An 18,160-nucleotide genomic window follows, 5' to 3' on the forward strand; every position below is an offset into this window, starting at 1 on the left:
AGAACTTAAAGTATAATAATAATTTAAAAAAAAAAAAAATAGGTCCTCATGTAGACATTTCAATAAAGCATATCAGGGAGGTAGAATTCTTCAATTAAGTTGGAACCTCTGGTTTTGATACTGCTGCAACATTACAAGGCGAATCTCCACAGGCTTAGAAACAGAAATTAGACTTGAAGATTTTTGCGTTCAACAGGAAATAACAGCATTTTTGAATGAAGTTTTGGATAAACCAATTATTAATTAGGACAATATTGAAATTAATTTTTTCTTATAATTGAAGATATAGTGATACAATGAGTACATAGATATTTTTAAATATATACAAATCAAAAAGACACTTAATATTTTACACAAACTCCATAAGTTACAGGAAATTACAGAGGAAACATTAAAATTCTATTGTATAAATTTAAAATTAAACTCAGATGTACATGGAACTGATTTGTATTAAAAGGTAAATATTTTAAGAAAAATTACAAGAGTCATTAGTTCTAGTTGTAGTAAAACTTGTATTTCAAAGCAATTTATGATAAGTGTATCCAAATGTTGTCATGACCTATAAAATACCCCTCGCAACTCCAGCAACACTTATATCATCATTAAGATCTTTCTCAAGATTAAAAATCATTAAAATTGTTTATGGAAAAAAAAAAAAAAAGAAAGAAAAGTGATTGCTTTGGAGATAATGCACATTGCTGTGGCCGTGAGAGCAAGTGAATGGGGGCTGGAGAAACCTTCCTCTTATAAAAAAGAAAAAAATATATATATATATTTCAGCCTCTTATCATCCACCACCTGGAACCTTTGTGGTCACTTTGGAGCTGTAAGGGGAGACATCAGACTCACTTGGTGAGAATGGCAATGAAAGGCAGAAGGTACTAAGGCTCTTGATGACACTGTTCAGCTGCTGAATTAGCCAATCAGGAACCGCCCTCCACCTAGACTCCTGGTTCTCAAGCACCTCAATCCCAAAGATTCTACAATTGTTTTTGATTGCTAAAATAATCCAGACACATAATTTAAGGAAATAAAATGTTTATTGAGTAAATGTTTATTTAGTAACAGCAACACATCGTTCCTCAAGAAGAGGATGAACTGAAAACTCCTCTAAGGCAGGATGAAGCAACATTCCATTATTCTTAGTTTAGACCAGAATCTGTAATTTTATATTCTCCTTTAAAAACTGTCAAAATACACCAAATAGAGGAAAATGTTCACAGTATACCAAAACATTTTAAGATAAAGAGCGGTGTAATAGTAGTATTCTCTACATATCACAGTATACAATGATGCCTTCCTGCAGCTTTAGAACTATTACTACTCAAAATATTAATACATTTATGCAAAATGATTGGGAAAATTGAAATACCAGCAACCTTTTCCAGTTTCTGACTTGAGGAATAGGTGCAAACCACCATCCTCTTCAGAGACCTTCTGTTACAGCATCTATCAAAAACCATTGGTAGAGCTCTCAAATATTGATGACAATGCATGTGATGCATATGTGCTCTGCTAAGTTTTGAACAGATAACATATTCTACAGCAATGCTCAAGCCCTGGATTATTTTTGCCTGACAAAATAATATTCCAATATTCCCTGAAGTTTTATAAAAAGGTTGAAAATGGCTATTTTTCATAGTCAAAGCCAATTTCCTTTATTTTTTGAGACAGAGTCTCACTCTGTCACCCAGGCTGGAGTGCAACAGTGCAATCTTGGCTCATGCAGCCTCAAACTCTTGCACTCAAGCAATCCTCCTGCCTCACCTTGACGTGTAGCTAGGACCGCAGGCACATGGCACCACACCTGGATAATATTTTACTTTTTTAACTTTTTTGTAGAGATGGGATCTCACTTTGTCACCTAGGGTGGTCTCAAACTCCTGGGGCTCAAGCAATCCTCCTTCCTCGGCCTCCCAAAGTGCTGGGATTACACGCATGAGCCACCACCACACCCAGCAAATTTACTTTTTAATAGACTATACTGCTGCATTATCTTCACAATTTTTTACAAGAAGTTGCTATAGTGTGCTATGTGTGTAAATATTCATATCCTGTATATAAACTAAATATAATCAAAGGTTCCAAATCAGTTCTTCAGTTTGATATTTAAATGTCTGACCAGGGACCTTCCAAATAGTATTCACAGTATTAATGGTGAGAGAAATTTTCATTTCTATTTTTTCTTATCTTTTTCAAAGTCCCATTAAACATTTGAAATTACTGGTAGAAATGAGGTGATAATAAATATTTTCTATTTAAAAGTCTGACATTGATATGCAATCCATTTTAAACTGTTACATCCAATATGCTATTCTGTTTTTCTCATTAGTCTTTAATTGCTAAATATTTGAATAACATATTTTGTTTTTTAAAAAAAGAATTTTCTTGTACCATTTTTAGATTTCTGTCTTAAGTTTATATAATTTTGTAAAACCTAGTTTCATGTTTAATGAATTAAGAAACAACAACATCAGAACAGTTTAGCCAGACTTTAATAGGCAAAAAAGGGTTGCTTTGGCATTGTATAAAAGAATAGCTGTTATAATACAAATCTTTATTTAATCTACTTTATTAAATATTAAAATGCAATAAGGCAATTATTGTTTTAAGACATTTGAAACTGCATTTAATAAATGGGTAACTGGCCCCACACCTGACATACTGCACCCCTACTTTTCTTCTCTACTCTAAGGAACCAAAAAAATTATTTTAAGAAACAAATCAGTGGCCTTCCTAAAAACATCTCAAAGAAGTTCTGATTACTGCTAAGGTATTTATTAAATACAAATATGTGAAAAATAAGACAACGAATAATATCTGTTAAGGTATTTCTGCTGTCTTTTGTCCTCTTATATCTACTCAGAATGGTTCAACTGAAAGTATCCTGACTGAGGAATAAATTGGTGTAATTTATTGTTTAATTTGCCATCCAAGGTTGGGCAGTGATTCCCAAACGTGGCCTCTCATCAGTATCATCTGGGAAAACTGCTGCAACACATTCCTGGGCCACCTTCAGACCTAATGAAGCAGTCCCCTCCACTTCCAACCTCCACTGGGGAATATGTAGTTAGTCTTGCAGTCTAACACTTGGGATAGATAAAACGATAAAGCTAAAAAGGAAGATACTTGTATTTCCACAGGTCCTAGCTCACAAACTGGGATCCAGTAAAAAATAAAAAATAAAAATAATAAAAATTTTAAAATAAAAAAAACACACACACACACACAAAATGCTGAATTGGGACTAAATGATCAGTAAGTCGGGTGATTGGGAGACAACTCTAGTACTAACAAACCAAATACAGCAGGCCCTGCTGCCCCATTCCATGGAAGTCAGCACCTTTCCTGACCCCAGAGAGCCTAGGCAAGCAAACAGATGTAGCATGAGGGCTACAACTCAAAAAGTAAATGTTTCCACACCACTTCTCTCCATCTCTACTTCTCAATTTTCCATACACACATTCCATCTTTTCTCTTCCTCTGCCCTTTGCCATTCCCATTCTTACTCCTTTCTCTTTCCTCACCCCTTTTCTCACTTCCTCTCTTTTCCTTCTTTTTTGATTTAGTTACATCATTCTTTTCTTCTCTACTTTCTCTTCCTGAAAAACTCTTCCTTACATAAAATAAACAAATTCATACTGGAGATATATGTCAGAAAACATTCAGCCTGAGTAAACTGAACGCTCTGTACAGAAAACAACAGAACAAAGCAGAACTTAAAAGTAACACTGGTGTGGCCTAACATAAGCCACAAAGAATGCTTCCAAATCCATTATCTCTTCTGAGTCTCATCTTGTGAGGTTTGAAGGGTACACTGATTGTACTTTAAAACCTAAGGCACAGAGAAGGTTAAATAACATGCCTGAGTAACTAAGAAGAGAATCCAGATCTAGTTCACAATCTGGTCTTCTTTTCACTATACCAATAACATCTGACTGGAGGCAAGATGAGAGAGCAATGAAGAAGCGCTATTATTATTTCAGGGCCTTAAAACCCTTATATATTATGAACTACTCTTCATTAGAAAAAAGTTTGCACTTTCTTAAAGCGTAAATCACAACATTTATTTTTAAAGGTTTCCCAAGTTCTTTTCTACTTCACACAAATGAAGTTTGACTGCATTTTAAAGGCATCCCACTTTGGTAATACTGTAGCCCAGAGATAGTTCTGAGGTCAGAATACATAGACTCAAATAATAAATCATGTAATTTATATAAACTGCATAGATATACTATGTTTTATGAAAGATCATTTATATGAAAATGGAATACATTCTCTAAGTTGTCCATCTATAATTCAACCTCTCATCAACTCCAAGAACTGCATTTCTTTAGAATTCAAAAGAAGAATTACCTTGTCTAAAGATAAATACAGAAAATTCATTTAAAAATTATTATACACATTTTGTGATACCTTTAATTTTAGGTAGAAACAGTACCTAAAAGAGAGCTTTCACTATTAATTCAATTTATGGTAAAACGATCAATTAGGTCAGGTCTAAATAAACCAGATGAAGAACCTTCCAACTGATCCACCATGTAGAGTGTGTGACAGTGTAAATAATCCACACCATGAGTGAGACCACAGCATACAGTCCAGTTGGATTAAACTGTGACCACGCTCCATACAAGTCCCAATCAATTAGAGCCCATGGGGCTGAGATTCTCTGTTCACTGAGGAAATTAAATCTTATCGAACTTACTAATATAAATTCATATCTTGTTATTAACCCCAAATGCTTCCTCTAATATTTCAAAATCACATTTATAATCTACCAACTGTGCCAAGAATTGTGGTATCCTAACTTCAAGTTGGCAAAATAATTTCCAGTGGTTCCCAAAGTAGCTAACATCAAAGTCGTCTGAGGTGACTGTTAAAAACAAAATCATCATGTGACTTATATTCTGTACCCTGATTCTAACAAACCAACTAGAAGATGGCATATTTGAGATAATCAGGGAAATCTGGCTATGAGATGAAGCCGAAGGACTGCTGCTGCTTTTGTTAGGTGTGATATCATGGTATCTACTTAAAGTGTTCACAGCAGTGAAATAACACGGATGTCTGGGATTTTAAGATACTTAAGCAAAGAAAAAAATGACGACGCAAACATGGTAAGATAGTGGTAAGTGTCAGATCTGGATGTTGAGTTATCAATGCACTATTCTAGTTTTGTATAATTTTTAAATCTCTTCATTAGAAACTTTTTTACAGACTCCATCCTAGATACAGCATGCCACAGTCTCCAAAGGCCTAGCTCAGGAATCTACTCTTAAGCTCCCAACAAGAATCTTACACAGTCAGGCAGGCAATGATCTATTTGAGGACCATTAGAAAAGATCTAATACATACCCTCCAAACTTTACATTTTTAGTATTCTCATTTTCTACTCAGTACGCTCAATTTCAGTTTCTTATATCCACCACGGCATTCTGCCAAGGAACTACAACTTACTCTAAACCCATCTGTTCTAAGAATGCTGGGCTGGTTATCAACTTCTAATGCATCTTGCTTAAACTTTCCTCTCTCAATTTGCCCCCGACTGAACTGCAGATGACAGAACAACTGTACTAACCATCTCTTTCTGCATATTCCATGTCTCCACAGAGGTCACTGTGTCTTCACAAAACTAACTGCCACGATTTTCACTGGTGATATTTTTCCTTCATAATTTTCCATTTTCTACTTGAGCATTAAAATATCAGAGAGAAAAAGAAGATAACCATATAGATAATCATGCTGTTGGTAAAATAAGATATGTGCCCCAGCATAGTATATGCTAAGTATTCAGAATCTATATTTATATTAGATAACAGGTCAAGAATGCCAAAGAAACAATATTTTTCTCAAGATTTAAAAAATAATTGTCTTAAGTGATACTCAAAAAAGGAAGATATGCACATCAACCCAATTAAAACCACATTTTCTATAGGTGGATGTAACAATCTTAATCCAAATCATCCACTTAAGTTGTTTAACTTACTTAAAGTAAGGCTCTAGATATTTGCTTCTTCAAAAGTATCTTGCAAGGCCATTATGAGGTAGAAGACAAGTTTAAATGGACCACATTTTTCTACTCCATTGTAACTAAAATTACTACTCACAGAAAGCATATAGCTTATATATTTTGGTCCATCACATTTTCCACCATCATATGAGTATACTCTTAAGGTTCTCACTTTATCATCAGCATAACACATTTTGCTTCCAGAATGCCCAGTAAAGCTGACATTTTTCATTTAAAGTGATTTAAAACAAATTCCCAAATATCTATTTAACAATCTTAAATCTGAGTTTTGGCAAGACAGTTTAATGCATACAAAATGAAACACTACATTTCTCGCTCACTCGCTCTCTCACACAAATGCGCACACACAGATTAAAACCCCAAAGTTTTCAGTATTTTGCCTCTACTTTACACAGTTCAATTTTTAACATGCAGCTTACTTATAATCTAAAAATAATTTTAAACATGATTGTCATAAAAATATTTTAAAACAGAGATGAAATGTATAAAGGCACACACAGATTGTCAATGGTTACATCAGTTACGTCACATTTCTTTAGAAACAGAACTGTTTCTGCTCCTGTAAACAAACTTTTTTCTCACACATTTAAAGTGAGGTTAGTGCTGACATAAAATTATTGCTCTACTCACAGTCTGAGTGTTTGCATTGTTTGAGGTACATTTTCTCCATCTACACACCCCTACCACTCTTGAGAGTATGAGTCAACAGAAGTCTGCAGGTTAAAACCATTCAATAATATTTTCATCAATACTGGAATGACAGTTACATTACAAAATATCAGAGATAAAAAATGTCTCATTGTTGAGGCCCAAGATTTTAACTTATTCTTCATTACCTGAAAATACTGCTCATTTAACTTCTTTAGGGAAAAAAAATTATTCTGGAGATGAATAATTCCTTCCTGAATACTTCATCCAAGACGATTCCTTCACACTTGTCCTCTGATTCTTTGTTGTTTTCATTCATTTGATTTAGCAGTCACCAAGAATCACTTTTCCTTTGGTGATGTGGCATAACGATCTCTTACACTTTTTGCTAGTTGTTTGATAAATATTTTGTAAATTTTTCCACAGTATGTATGCACTGTTTTTTGTAGTTCCAGTTCTAAAGGTTTTAATAAGGAACGGATGTTGTCATCTTCAAAAGAGCACTAGAGAAAGAAAATTTTAAAAAATAAAAAATTTAAAAGGCAAAAGTACGTATATAAATTCAATTATTTTCCAAACTTCTTCAATCAGTTTAATATGAACGATCTCCATTTAACGTCTCACAGAAATTAGATGTTTAACAAATATTTTCAATAAATTAAACAGAACTATTATCTCCCATTAAAGAAAGACAGCCATGGTAAATCTCCGGGGGAATCCTGGAGAACGTGCACAACGGCAGAGAAGACTCTGAAATACTGGTTAAGAAGACAACCAAAAGCCCTACAAGTATCTGGGCGAAACTAATAAAAGCTGGACTGGCTAAAAGAAGAGCTTGACCACACACCACACCCACGTCCCACCTTTTAAAAACCACTCTGGTAATAATACTGCTGAGGCTGGAATTGAAGGAAACGAAGTAGAGGCATATGGCAGGAGGAATGCAAGATGATAACACGGTTCAGCATTTCCCACAGAACCCTAACTGCACAGAAAGATCCCAACGATAAACATATTCGAAAACCGCTAAATATTAGGCACTCCTCATGGGGATTCAGACTGGCACAGGCAAAAGTCTAAAAAGTAAAACAGAAAATAAATCTGTTGAGTGTTGTTTGACTGTTTGTCCCAAGATATATTTTTGGCTAGAGTCCTTCTCTTACTATAAAATATACTAGTATCAAGAAATATATTTTGGAAAAGGCTGTGGTACTAAAGTGGAAATAATGTGTAATCTTTGTATTTTCAACCAGGTATTTTGTGATTTAGTATTTTCAACTAGGTATATTTTCAATTAGAAAGATGGATGGGGCTTAAAAGTAGAACATTTTACATGGAAGTTGAAGTTGGTGAAAAAGGCAAAATCACAAAGGAAATTCAGAACCAGAAATCTCCCAGGTTATCCCTAAGGTTCACTAGCACGCTGAGGGAGAGGAAATGAAAGCATCACCCCAAGCACAATTAGTGAGTCTGCAGGAAGCTGCAGTCAATCTATGGAGAAGAGGATGAACTTGGATGTTTGTTTAAAACATGGGTTTTGTCACTGTAGAGATGCAAAGAGATCCTAAACTTTGACATCTTTTGAGCAAGAAAAATCGTAAGTATAACTGCATAAAACCATCACCCTTGCAGTGATTTTTAAAAATCAATCACACATACTCCAGATAAACGTCTAAAATTGTTTTGAAGATAAAATTTTTAAAAAGAGGCGGGGAAACTTAGCCAGGAACAATGTCATGAAAATAACAATAGCACATAGAGTGCTTGCTACCTACATGCCAGGCACCATTCTAAGAGTTGTATATGTATTAACACATTTAAGCCTCACAATAACTTTACAATATAGGTAATATTATCTCCATCTGACAATGAAACAACTGAGACAAGGAGAGAGGATTTTCTCACAGTTATAAATCAAGTAAGTGGTTAAGCCAGGATTCTGTCCCAGCAGTCTAGCTCCAAAAGTCCATGCACTTAGTTAACCATCAGACAGCACTACTTATCCAAACATTAAGCAAACAACACCATGCCAACTCAGTTAAAAAATCCTGTTGAAGGATGAAGCTCAGTGAATGGTGGAAATCTGGGGAAAGTGCTGTACTGTAAATAGATACACAAATTTGTTTGGGTTAAAAGTGTAGCCAGGCTGAAGAAGGTAAACTTCATCAAGTGATACTGTCAAGAAATAGTTCAATGTGTACAAAAAACACTTGAACAACTGGTTGAGTGGCGGAAAATTACGGGAAGTTCAAACTACTGTGATCATTATTTTTACTATATAATAAAATGAAAACACCATGAAAGCATTTAAGAATAGAGGAAGACTATTGATTCCCAGGAGTATGGAGTACTCGAGATTCAGTTTCTTTGTTTTCATGTGATTTAAATCCCAGTGTTTGTGGTTAAAAAATATTTTCTTCTTCACTGGGGGGAAAAAAAGCCCTTTGATGAATATTTTCTTAAATAAAAACAGTGTCTCATTAGACCTCTTTCTGCCCATATGACAAAAGCAATTTGAATCTAAGGAAGAAGAAAAATTTCAAAAATTTCCACCTATATAAATATAGTCTAAAGACACTGCATTCTGCCACTTACATAATCTGCAGTGCCTGCATATTTGTGCAGTACATAACCTACATCTGGGCGTCCCTTTCCCAGAGGCCACGCATGCCCTTACCTGACTCCAGACCTTTTTTCATACCATATGCCTGACTTGTCCTTACCTTTTCTTCTCTGCCTGGTACTCATCATCCTTACAACTTAGTTCAAATGTCAGCTCCTCTGAGAAGCCTTTCCATGTACAGTTAATCATTCCCTCTTTTCACTGACACAGGACCCAGTACATTAATTTTTAGAAAGCTCGTGCTTTATACTGTCAGTTGAAGAACAGGAAATAGTGAGGCTGTGATGACCATAATGAGGCAATTTGAGGTATTTTCAAAGAATAGTACATCTTTGGAAAATATAGGAGAATGGCAGTTCAATCCAACAAATCCTAAGTGTTAACTATATGCAAGCCAGCACTATGGGAAGGAAAACATTCAAGACTGCTTTGCAGAGATAGTTATGCAAATATATACAAGGTGTAAAGTAAATCAAAGTTAACACAAAACATCAAGAAGTATAATTCAGAATGAAATGCATGATGCAGAAAATACCTTATAGAGCCATAAAATGTTTTGTTCTGATTTTGAATTTGCAATTTTTAAACAATATTTTTATTCACTCAACAACTAATATTTAACAAATATGCATGGACTATAAAAACAGATTTGCTGGCAGACATAGCCATGAATTCACACTTTAAAGATGGTTCACATCCTTTATAATTCATACTGTTCACTGCATTCCATGGCTATGACTAAGCCTCTGTCTGAAACTTGCATAAATATCCTTTTCTGAACACAATTCTTTTAAAAATTACACTTCTCACTGAATTATAGATAAGGAAATATAAAAACACTAAGCAGGAGCACCATAAAAGACTGATTAACTTCATTGAGTTGAAAAATGAAAAGATGTAAGCTGTAGTTAACACAGACCCAAAACAAACACAAAAGATAATTAATCATCTGAAATCCTTTTAAAAATAAGATTTCTTTTTAAAAAATCAAGTGTAATTAATCAACTTAAAACTATTACTCGGATTTTTAAAGGTATACACTTATAAACCAAAGAAAAGATCAAATAAAGCTAGGGAAATTTAATTCTCTAATAGTAGATTTTTTTAATACTCAAAGGAAACAAAGGAATCTCATTTTTATAGGAATGCATTTCTCTTCTATCCTGCAAAGTCTCAGAACCCCACAAGCACTTTTCTTCATTTTTACCACCTTCTGACAACCCATAAAAAAGCATTATTAAAATACAGTATTAATTTCTGAAGGTATACGAGGCCTGCTACATTAAAATGAACATCAACACTAAATTTTATAATTCATCAGTGAGTATAGTCATACCATGACAAACTGGTTTAGAAGCTGCATCTGTCAAATTTATAGGAGAAACTTAGCTAATAATACACTAAAACCGTAGCCCACAATGCTGCTAGCATTTTGTCTACCATCAAGTTTAAGAAACAGATTTCTGGGAGAAAACTTTAATTCCTTTTCATGGCAGATCATCACCTTAACATGGCATATCAACTCCACATCCACTTCATTTCGGCCCCTGCTGACTTTCATCCATCACTCCAGTCACACTGAACAGATGGATGCCTGACCTCTCCGTGGATCTTTTCACAGCCTCTGAACCTTTTTCTCAGGCAGTTCTCAGTCCAGACTGCCTCCACCCACCTGGCAAACTCTTATTCTTCAGGGCCCACTTCAAAAGCCTCCTCTTCAAGAAGGCATTCCCTGGCCCTTCAAGGTAAAACTGAGACACTCTGTTTCACAGTTCTAGAACAATCTCTGTCACCATGGATTGTAGTTATGTGTTTTTATTCTCACTGCTATCGATGAGGCTATACAGACCAGAGGATTTCACACTATCAAATAATGAGAACCTAGTAAACAGGGGTCATCGGCTTTTCTCCTGACCCCCACATTTAAACCAAAGTAGCACTCCCATTATTTGCTTTGTTTCCACCCATGTAAGATTAAACAGTCTAGCAGAACAGACAGCATATCTAAATGAGAGTTGCGTGATCACATGTATTAATACTTCTTCCTTAGCAGCAGTGAAACAGCTAACATAGATAGTGATACAACTTGTTAAGTAACAGCATACATCCAAACCTCCCCTGAATTTGCCCCAAGTCTTAGTCCTTAACATTCACAGAGATCTGGTTCATGCACCCATCTAGAGGTATATGAAGTATTAATCATGCCCCCCATCAATCCACCCTAATTACATAAAAGGTACATGAAGAAAAGAGAAAACAGACAATTGGGGGATGGGGGAAAGAGGGGCAGTAAAATTTTTTTCCAAACTTTTAAAGCAAATGCTTAAAAGACAAAACTTTATTTACGAAAGCAACAGAAAGACAATACTTCAGCATAAACTTAATTTATATTCAAAACCTACAGGAAAAAAACTGTAAAACAGGGGTGTCTGATCTTTTGGCTTCCCTAGGCCACATTGGAAGAATTGTCTTGGACCACACATAAAATACACTAACGCTAACAATAATGAGCTAAGAAAAAAAAAAAAAATCACAAAATAAATGTCATAATGTTTTAAGAAACTTCACGAACTTGTGTTGGGCCACATTCAAAGTTGTCCTGGGGTGCATGTGGCCCATTGGCCACAGGCTGGACAGGCTTGCTATAAAACATTCCTAAAAGACAAATGTAAAGACAGCCCTTGTTCTTAGTTGGGATGTCTCAACACCATCAAAACGTTAGCAGTCCCTGAGTTAATATATGAAGCTAATACACTCCCAATAAAAATACCAATTTTTTTTTTTTTTTTGAGACAAAGTTTCGCTCTTGTTGTCCAGGCTATGGTGCAATAGAGCGATCTCGGCTCACTGAAACCTCCACCTGCCAGATTCAAGCAATTCTCCTGCCTCAGCCTCCCGAGTAGCTAGGATTACAGGCACGTGCCACGACGCCCGGCTAATTTTTGTATTTTTAGTAGAGACGGGGTTTCACCACTTTGGCGGCCAGGCTGGTCTCCAACTCCTGACCTCAGGTGATCCGCCCACCTCAGTCTCCGAAAGTGCTGGGATTACAGGCGTGAGCCACTGTGCCCAGCCTAAAAATACCAACAAGATTTAATTTTTTAATGGATTTGATACTTATGGAAAAATAAATATACAATAGCTAAGAAAACACTGAAAAAAACAGGCTATAAAGAGGGAGTAGCCCCATCAGATATTAAAACATAGCAAAGTGCCTTTATAATTAGTGTGTTATTAGTGTACAAATGAACGGACCAATGGAACAAAACAGAAAAGTCAGAAATTACAAATGGAATTTATGATAATGTCAGTATCTCAAATCTTTTGGTTAAAGACAGCCTTTTATTTTATTTTGTTTTTTAGAGACAAAGTCTCACTATGTTGCCCAGGCTGGTCTCAAACTGCTGGGCTGAAGGAGTTGCCTGAGCTGGTCTTGAATTCCTGAGTTGGCTCACCTTGGCCTCCCAAAGTGCTAGGATTACAGATATGAGCCAGTGCACCCAGCCAAAGATAGATTTTTTAAGTAAATGGTGTTGAGACAAAAGGATAGCCATTTAGAAAAAAGTCAAATAGTATCCATTCCTCACCCAATACAAAAGAGTAAATTCCAAACAGAGCAAAGGTCTGAATGTAATAAATGAAACAGCATATGGAGGAATTATTCTATAACCTGTTCTGTAACCCAAGTGTAGATTGGAAAAAGCTTTCTGATAACGACTTTAAACAAACAAAAAAAAAGGGTGTTAGGCTAGGTGTGGTGAGTTATCCCAGTAAACCCAGCACTTTGGGAGGCCAAGGTAGGAGGATTGCTTGAGCCCAGGAATTCAAGACTAGCCTGAGCCAACATGGCAAAACCTCATCTCTACAAAAAATACAAAAATTAGCCAAGCCTGGTGACATGCACCTATAGTCCCAGATATTCGGGAAGGTGAGGTGAGAGAATCAACTGAACCCTGAAGGTAGAGGCTGCAGTAAGCTGTGATCGCACTACTGCACGCCAGCCTGGGTGATACATGCCTGTAATCTCAGCCACTATGGAGGCTGATGCTGGCAGATTGCTTAAGCCCAGTAATTCAAGACCAGCCTGAGAAACACAGCAACATTCCCATCTCCATAAAAAATACTTAAGTTAGCTGAGTGTGGTGGCATGTGCCTATAGTGCCAGCTACTTAGGAGGCTGAGGTGGGAGGATCGCTTGAGTCCAGGGGGTAGAGGTTACAATGAGTCATGACTGTGCCACTGCACTCCAGCCTGGGTGACAGAGCAAGACCCAGTTATTAAAAAAAAAAAAAAAAAAAAATGATAAACTTATTACATGAAAAATATTATACAAACTAAATGGCATCAAATACAATAAGTCAAATTGGTAGAAAAATATTCACAATATGTATCACAGGAAAAGTACTAATATTCCTAACATACAAAGAACTTTTAACAATTAAAGGAAGGAGAGGGCGACAAAGCCCAAACGCCCTCATGATGGTTGTATAATTCTGCAAACATGCTAAAAACTACTGAATTATATTTTTGAAATGGGTGAACTTTGCAGCATATAAATTATGTTTCATTAGTTATTTTTTTAAAACCTATAGAAGTATAGGTGAAACATTTAAAAGAAAATTCACCCCCAGGAAGATATAAAAATAGTTCATAAATATATAAAAAGATTAAACTTCACTCAAAAGAGAAATGCAAATTAAAACTACACTAAGATTCAATTTCTCACCCATCAGAATGACAAAATTTTAAAAGCCTGATACTATACTCTGTTGATGAGGATGTGGGGAACAGACTGTCTCATAAATCATTGGCAGGAATACAAACAATCCCTACGGAGGAACACAGGTAATAATTTCAATCCAATAATCCCACTTCCAGGAATTTACCATGAAGACTCACCTTCCAACAATACAAATATATATATGACACAGCTAACTGTACATTGCTGCATTATTTATAATTCAAGCTACTGGAAACTACCAAAATGTCCAAACATAGAGAATGGCTGAATAAACTCTGGTACATACATAAAATACAGTACCATACAGTTGTTTTTTTTTTTTTTAAAAAAAAAAAAAGAGAGAGAGAGAAATATCTCCAGAATATTTTAAGTATAGAAAGCAAAGAATGAAGGAAGATATACACTAAACTACCTTTTGTGTAAAAAAATGGAAATTACAAAACATACACACATCTGCTCATCTTATTAAAAACACAGGAAGGATAAACCAGAAAACAATGAAATTGGTACCCTATAGAGGTAGGGGGCAGTTAGGATGAAAGGGCTAAGATAACAGGTTACGTGAGAGTAAACTCATGTAATTCTGACTTTGTGAAGTGTATTAATATCCCCCTATCAAAAAATGCAATTATATCAACAAAGATAATGGAAAAAAACCTAAAACTGAAAGCATACGGAAACAAATGAATCCAACTGTATTTCAAATGAATAAAATAATCACACTGAAAGATCAGAAAAAAAGAACTAATCCAAGTAACTTATGAATACAGTACTGAGTACACACCCTTGTCTGGGAGCAGAGGAGAGGAAGAGGAAGGACTGAAAACAAATCCTAAGCCATTTTTAGTAAGTTGGTTTGGGGGTGGAGACAATAGTATGAATGGAACATTTCTGAAATTATTTTAAATAATTGTAGGATTAAGCAAATGAGAAAATGTGTTATTGATAGAAGTCAGGATTCTAACTGTGGAAGAAAGGAGATAAAATATAGAGTAGAAGAAAGCAAAGAAGAGCCTTGGAAGAATGGCCTGGAATTAGAGAATCAGGTGTGAACACATAACATCAAGTGTGCATGTTTATACTTCCTAGCTCTGCCACTGAGAAAGCTCAGAAGCAATGAGACCATGGTAGCAATAAACATGCTTAACATCCAGAGCCTACTAAAAGGAAGCAGAGCTCCTTTGACAGATGACTAATTTCAAGGGTAGGGCAGGGAAAGTATAAAATAAACCTGGAATATTTTGTTGGAACAGAAAATAAAGGAGGTACTCAAAAAAAGTCATGAACACATGTCAAAGGGGCACAAGAAGTAGCCACTGGGGCTCCCAGTGGCCGTATCTGGAACAACTTTAGCATCAACATAATGACTTGGGAAGGGGAACATCACACACCGGGGCCTATCATGGGGAGGGGGGAGGGGGGAGGGATTGCACTGGGAGTTATACCTGATGTAAATGACGAGTTGATGGGTGCTGATGAGTTGATGGCTGCAGCACACCAACATGGCACAAGTATACATATGTAACAAACCTGCACGTTATGCACATGTACCCTAGAACTCAAAGTATAATAATAAATTAAAAAAAAAATTTAAAAAAAAGAAGGAAATAATGAATTATAAATCACTGCAGAAAATAAGTATCAAAGGGTTCATACTGATTATATAAACGTCAATATATGTGCAAAAGAGAGAGCTCTTCCTTACAGATGCATGCCAAGTGTCAAATGATGTATGTGGAAGGAATGCTAGTATTGAACAATTAAGAATTTGCAAATAACATAGTGAAGATTGTTTTGAGCAAGAACCAACAACAGATGCTAAATCTTGTAGGAAAATTTTAATGAGAAGTAGAGTATTTACATGATTTTAAAAGGTTCTCCCCATAGGCTGCTTATAAAAGGAAAAATAACTACACTGTGGAGAAAATTAACGACATTTTGACTGACTGATCAAAATCAACATCACTAGCAAGGGGCAGACAAAGGGGACTATATGACTATGAGAGCCTAAGAAGGACATCTCACCACCTATAGAGTATTCTGAGCAGATATGTATATCCTGAATATAATTGGAAGGAAACATTAGGCCAAAATGAAGAACATTCTAATAAAAACAAAGGGGTGAAGAGGCTCTATTGTCGAAATATGCCAATGTCATATAAGACAAAGACTGAGAAACTGTTCTAGTTCAAAGAGAGTAAAGCCATATGGATGGCAGATTAATGTATTCCATCAGTATTAAATTTTCTAGCTTGATATATGTACTGTGGTTAATAAGAGAATGTCCTTTAGTTTTTTTTTTTAAAAACGAAGTTTTTAGGGGTAAAAGACCTTAATGTATGCAACTTACAATCAAATTTAAGTTTTCTGAAAAAACAACTACATTGTTTTCAGAAAAAAAAGTAGAGAGAGAATCAATGACAAAGCAAATAAGGCAAAATGTTAGTAACAGATGAGGCTGAGGGTGTATAAAAATTCTTTGTACTATTTTTGTAAACTAACCATTAGCTTGAAAGTATTTTCAAACACAAAGTTAAAAAAACAGAAAAGGCAAATCTTACATTTCTTAGTGCTTCATAAACAGCTCTAAATGCTGGTTGCTTATCGTCATGGTAAACACCTCTGTTCCCATGAAGAATAAAAATTCCTTCTTCTTCTGCTTCTTGGCAATTGCTTCCATATATACAATGATCTGGTCGATAATTCCATTGACATGGAAAAACAAAAAGGCTTTCTACATAAAGAAAAGACCAGACAATGAAGCAAATACCCCTAATTCCACAAATGTAACATTATGCAAAACTTTTAGTTAAAAAATACAGCTCTTACAAGTAAGAATTAATGGAAAATGTTTGGCATTTAGATCTCTTCCAATTAAAGCAAAATTCAAGAAAAGTTTTACTCTGTCTTAAACATAAATAGCAATAATCATTAATATAAGACAGAATCAGATAAGTGCATGTTTTCCTTTTTCACTCAGTATTATCTGTGATTTTTTAATGTAAATAAAAGGAATTTAGATAATTACCTGGATTATGAAAAAACATGATATTCAATAGATCTTGATCACCCCATGTGATGTTCAGTTTGTATTTTTTAAGCAATGGCATAAGTATATCTCCCCATTGTAGTCGTACAGTTGTCATATCATTCTGTTGATAAAAACATTCAAAAGATATTACAGTAACCCACAGTAACCATTACAAAGCCACAAAGAGAAATGCAAACTCCTCACAATATCAAGTGACATTTCCAACCCTAAATGTGAGAAGGGCTGTCCAGTAAAAGAGAAGATAACAAAAGGAAGTTGTATATGGCAGTGATAAAATTAGTAAGTCAGGAAAGAAAGCGAAAGTAACTGTGTCCTTATCTTAAAATGAAGGTAGTTTTGGTACCTATGTCTGTGCCTACGTCAGAGCTGTTGATGATTAAAACTGTTAACATATAAATTTAAAGTGCTTGGAATAGCACCTGACACACGGTAAATATTCAGTGTTAGCTATTATTATTTTTTTACCATGATGGCTATTATTCTCAGATTGATTTGCTTAACTTTTATAATTGGCAGTTCAAATAGATCATTCTGAAATTGATAAATCAAGTTAAAAAATGCATACATAACTAAAGTTAAACACTAAAAAACAGTATGATTGACAAAAATCAAGGCTGCAGAGGGAGTGGGGAAGATGAACAAAGCAGCAGAAATTTATGAGCTTTGTGTCTACTTGTAGTAAAAAATTCTCACAGAGAACTGGCCTTTTTATGATGGATTTTCCTATCCAAAAACATAATATGTCTTCCTACTTATTTAAGTGTTCATTTATCTTATTACATTTAAAAAATATATATATGTGTGTGTATATACATATATACTGCCAATTTCTTTCAAGTTTGTTCCTATGTATACTATCTCTTTTGACAGGATTCCATTTTATCTTCTAAAAGGTTGCTACTTGTACATTAGAAAATGCAGGCAAAGAATTCTGTAAAGAGGCACCATGAATGACATACAAAGTCAAAGAAGATTTGCTAAGGAAAATAACTGGTTCCAGTCTAGCAGATGTAAGTAGTCCCATAAACTCTCACCGTCCCAGAGGGAGGCAAGTTAGGACTGGCA

The 18,160-nt window shown here is 35.2% G+C and overlaps 1 protein-coding gene across 3 annotated transcripts in view; it reads right to left on the reverse strand.

Moving 5' to 3' along the window:
- Positions 1-1,021: 1,021 nt before the first annotated feature.
- The window catches only part of GXYLT1 (glucoside xylosyltransferase 1), a 61,951-nt gene continuing 44,812 nt past the window's right edge, over positions 1,022-18,160 (reverse strand). For 2 of the 3 annotated variants that reach the window (XM_008002899.3, XM_008002901.3), the window contains 3 exons: positions 17,072-17,195; positions 16,605-16,777; positions 1,022-7,182 (listed from right to left, as the gene is read on the reverse strand). In XM_008002899.3, coding sequence (XP_008001090.1) covers positions 7,021-7,182; positions 16,605-16,777; positions 17,072-17,195 — 459 coding nt within the window. In that variant the 3' untranslated portion in view covers positions 1,022-7,020. The remainder of the gene's footprint in view (positions 7,183-16,604; positions 16,778-17,071; positions 17,196-18,160) is intronic. The other variant, XM_008002900.3, reaches the window with a different exon arrangement.

This window comes from Chlorocebus sabaeus, chromosome 11, assembly GCF_047675955.1.
Source record: "Chlorocebus sabaeus isolate Y175 chromosome 11, mChlSab1.0.hap1, whole genome shotgun sequence".
Lineage (NCBI taxonomy): Eukaryota > Metazoa > Chordata > Mammalia > Primates > Cercopithecidae > Chlorocebus > Chlorocebus sabaeus.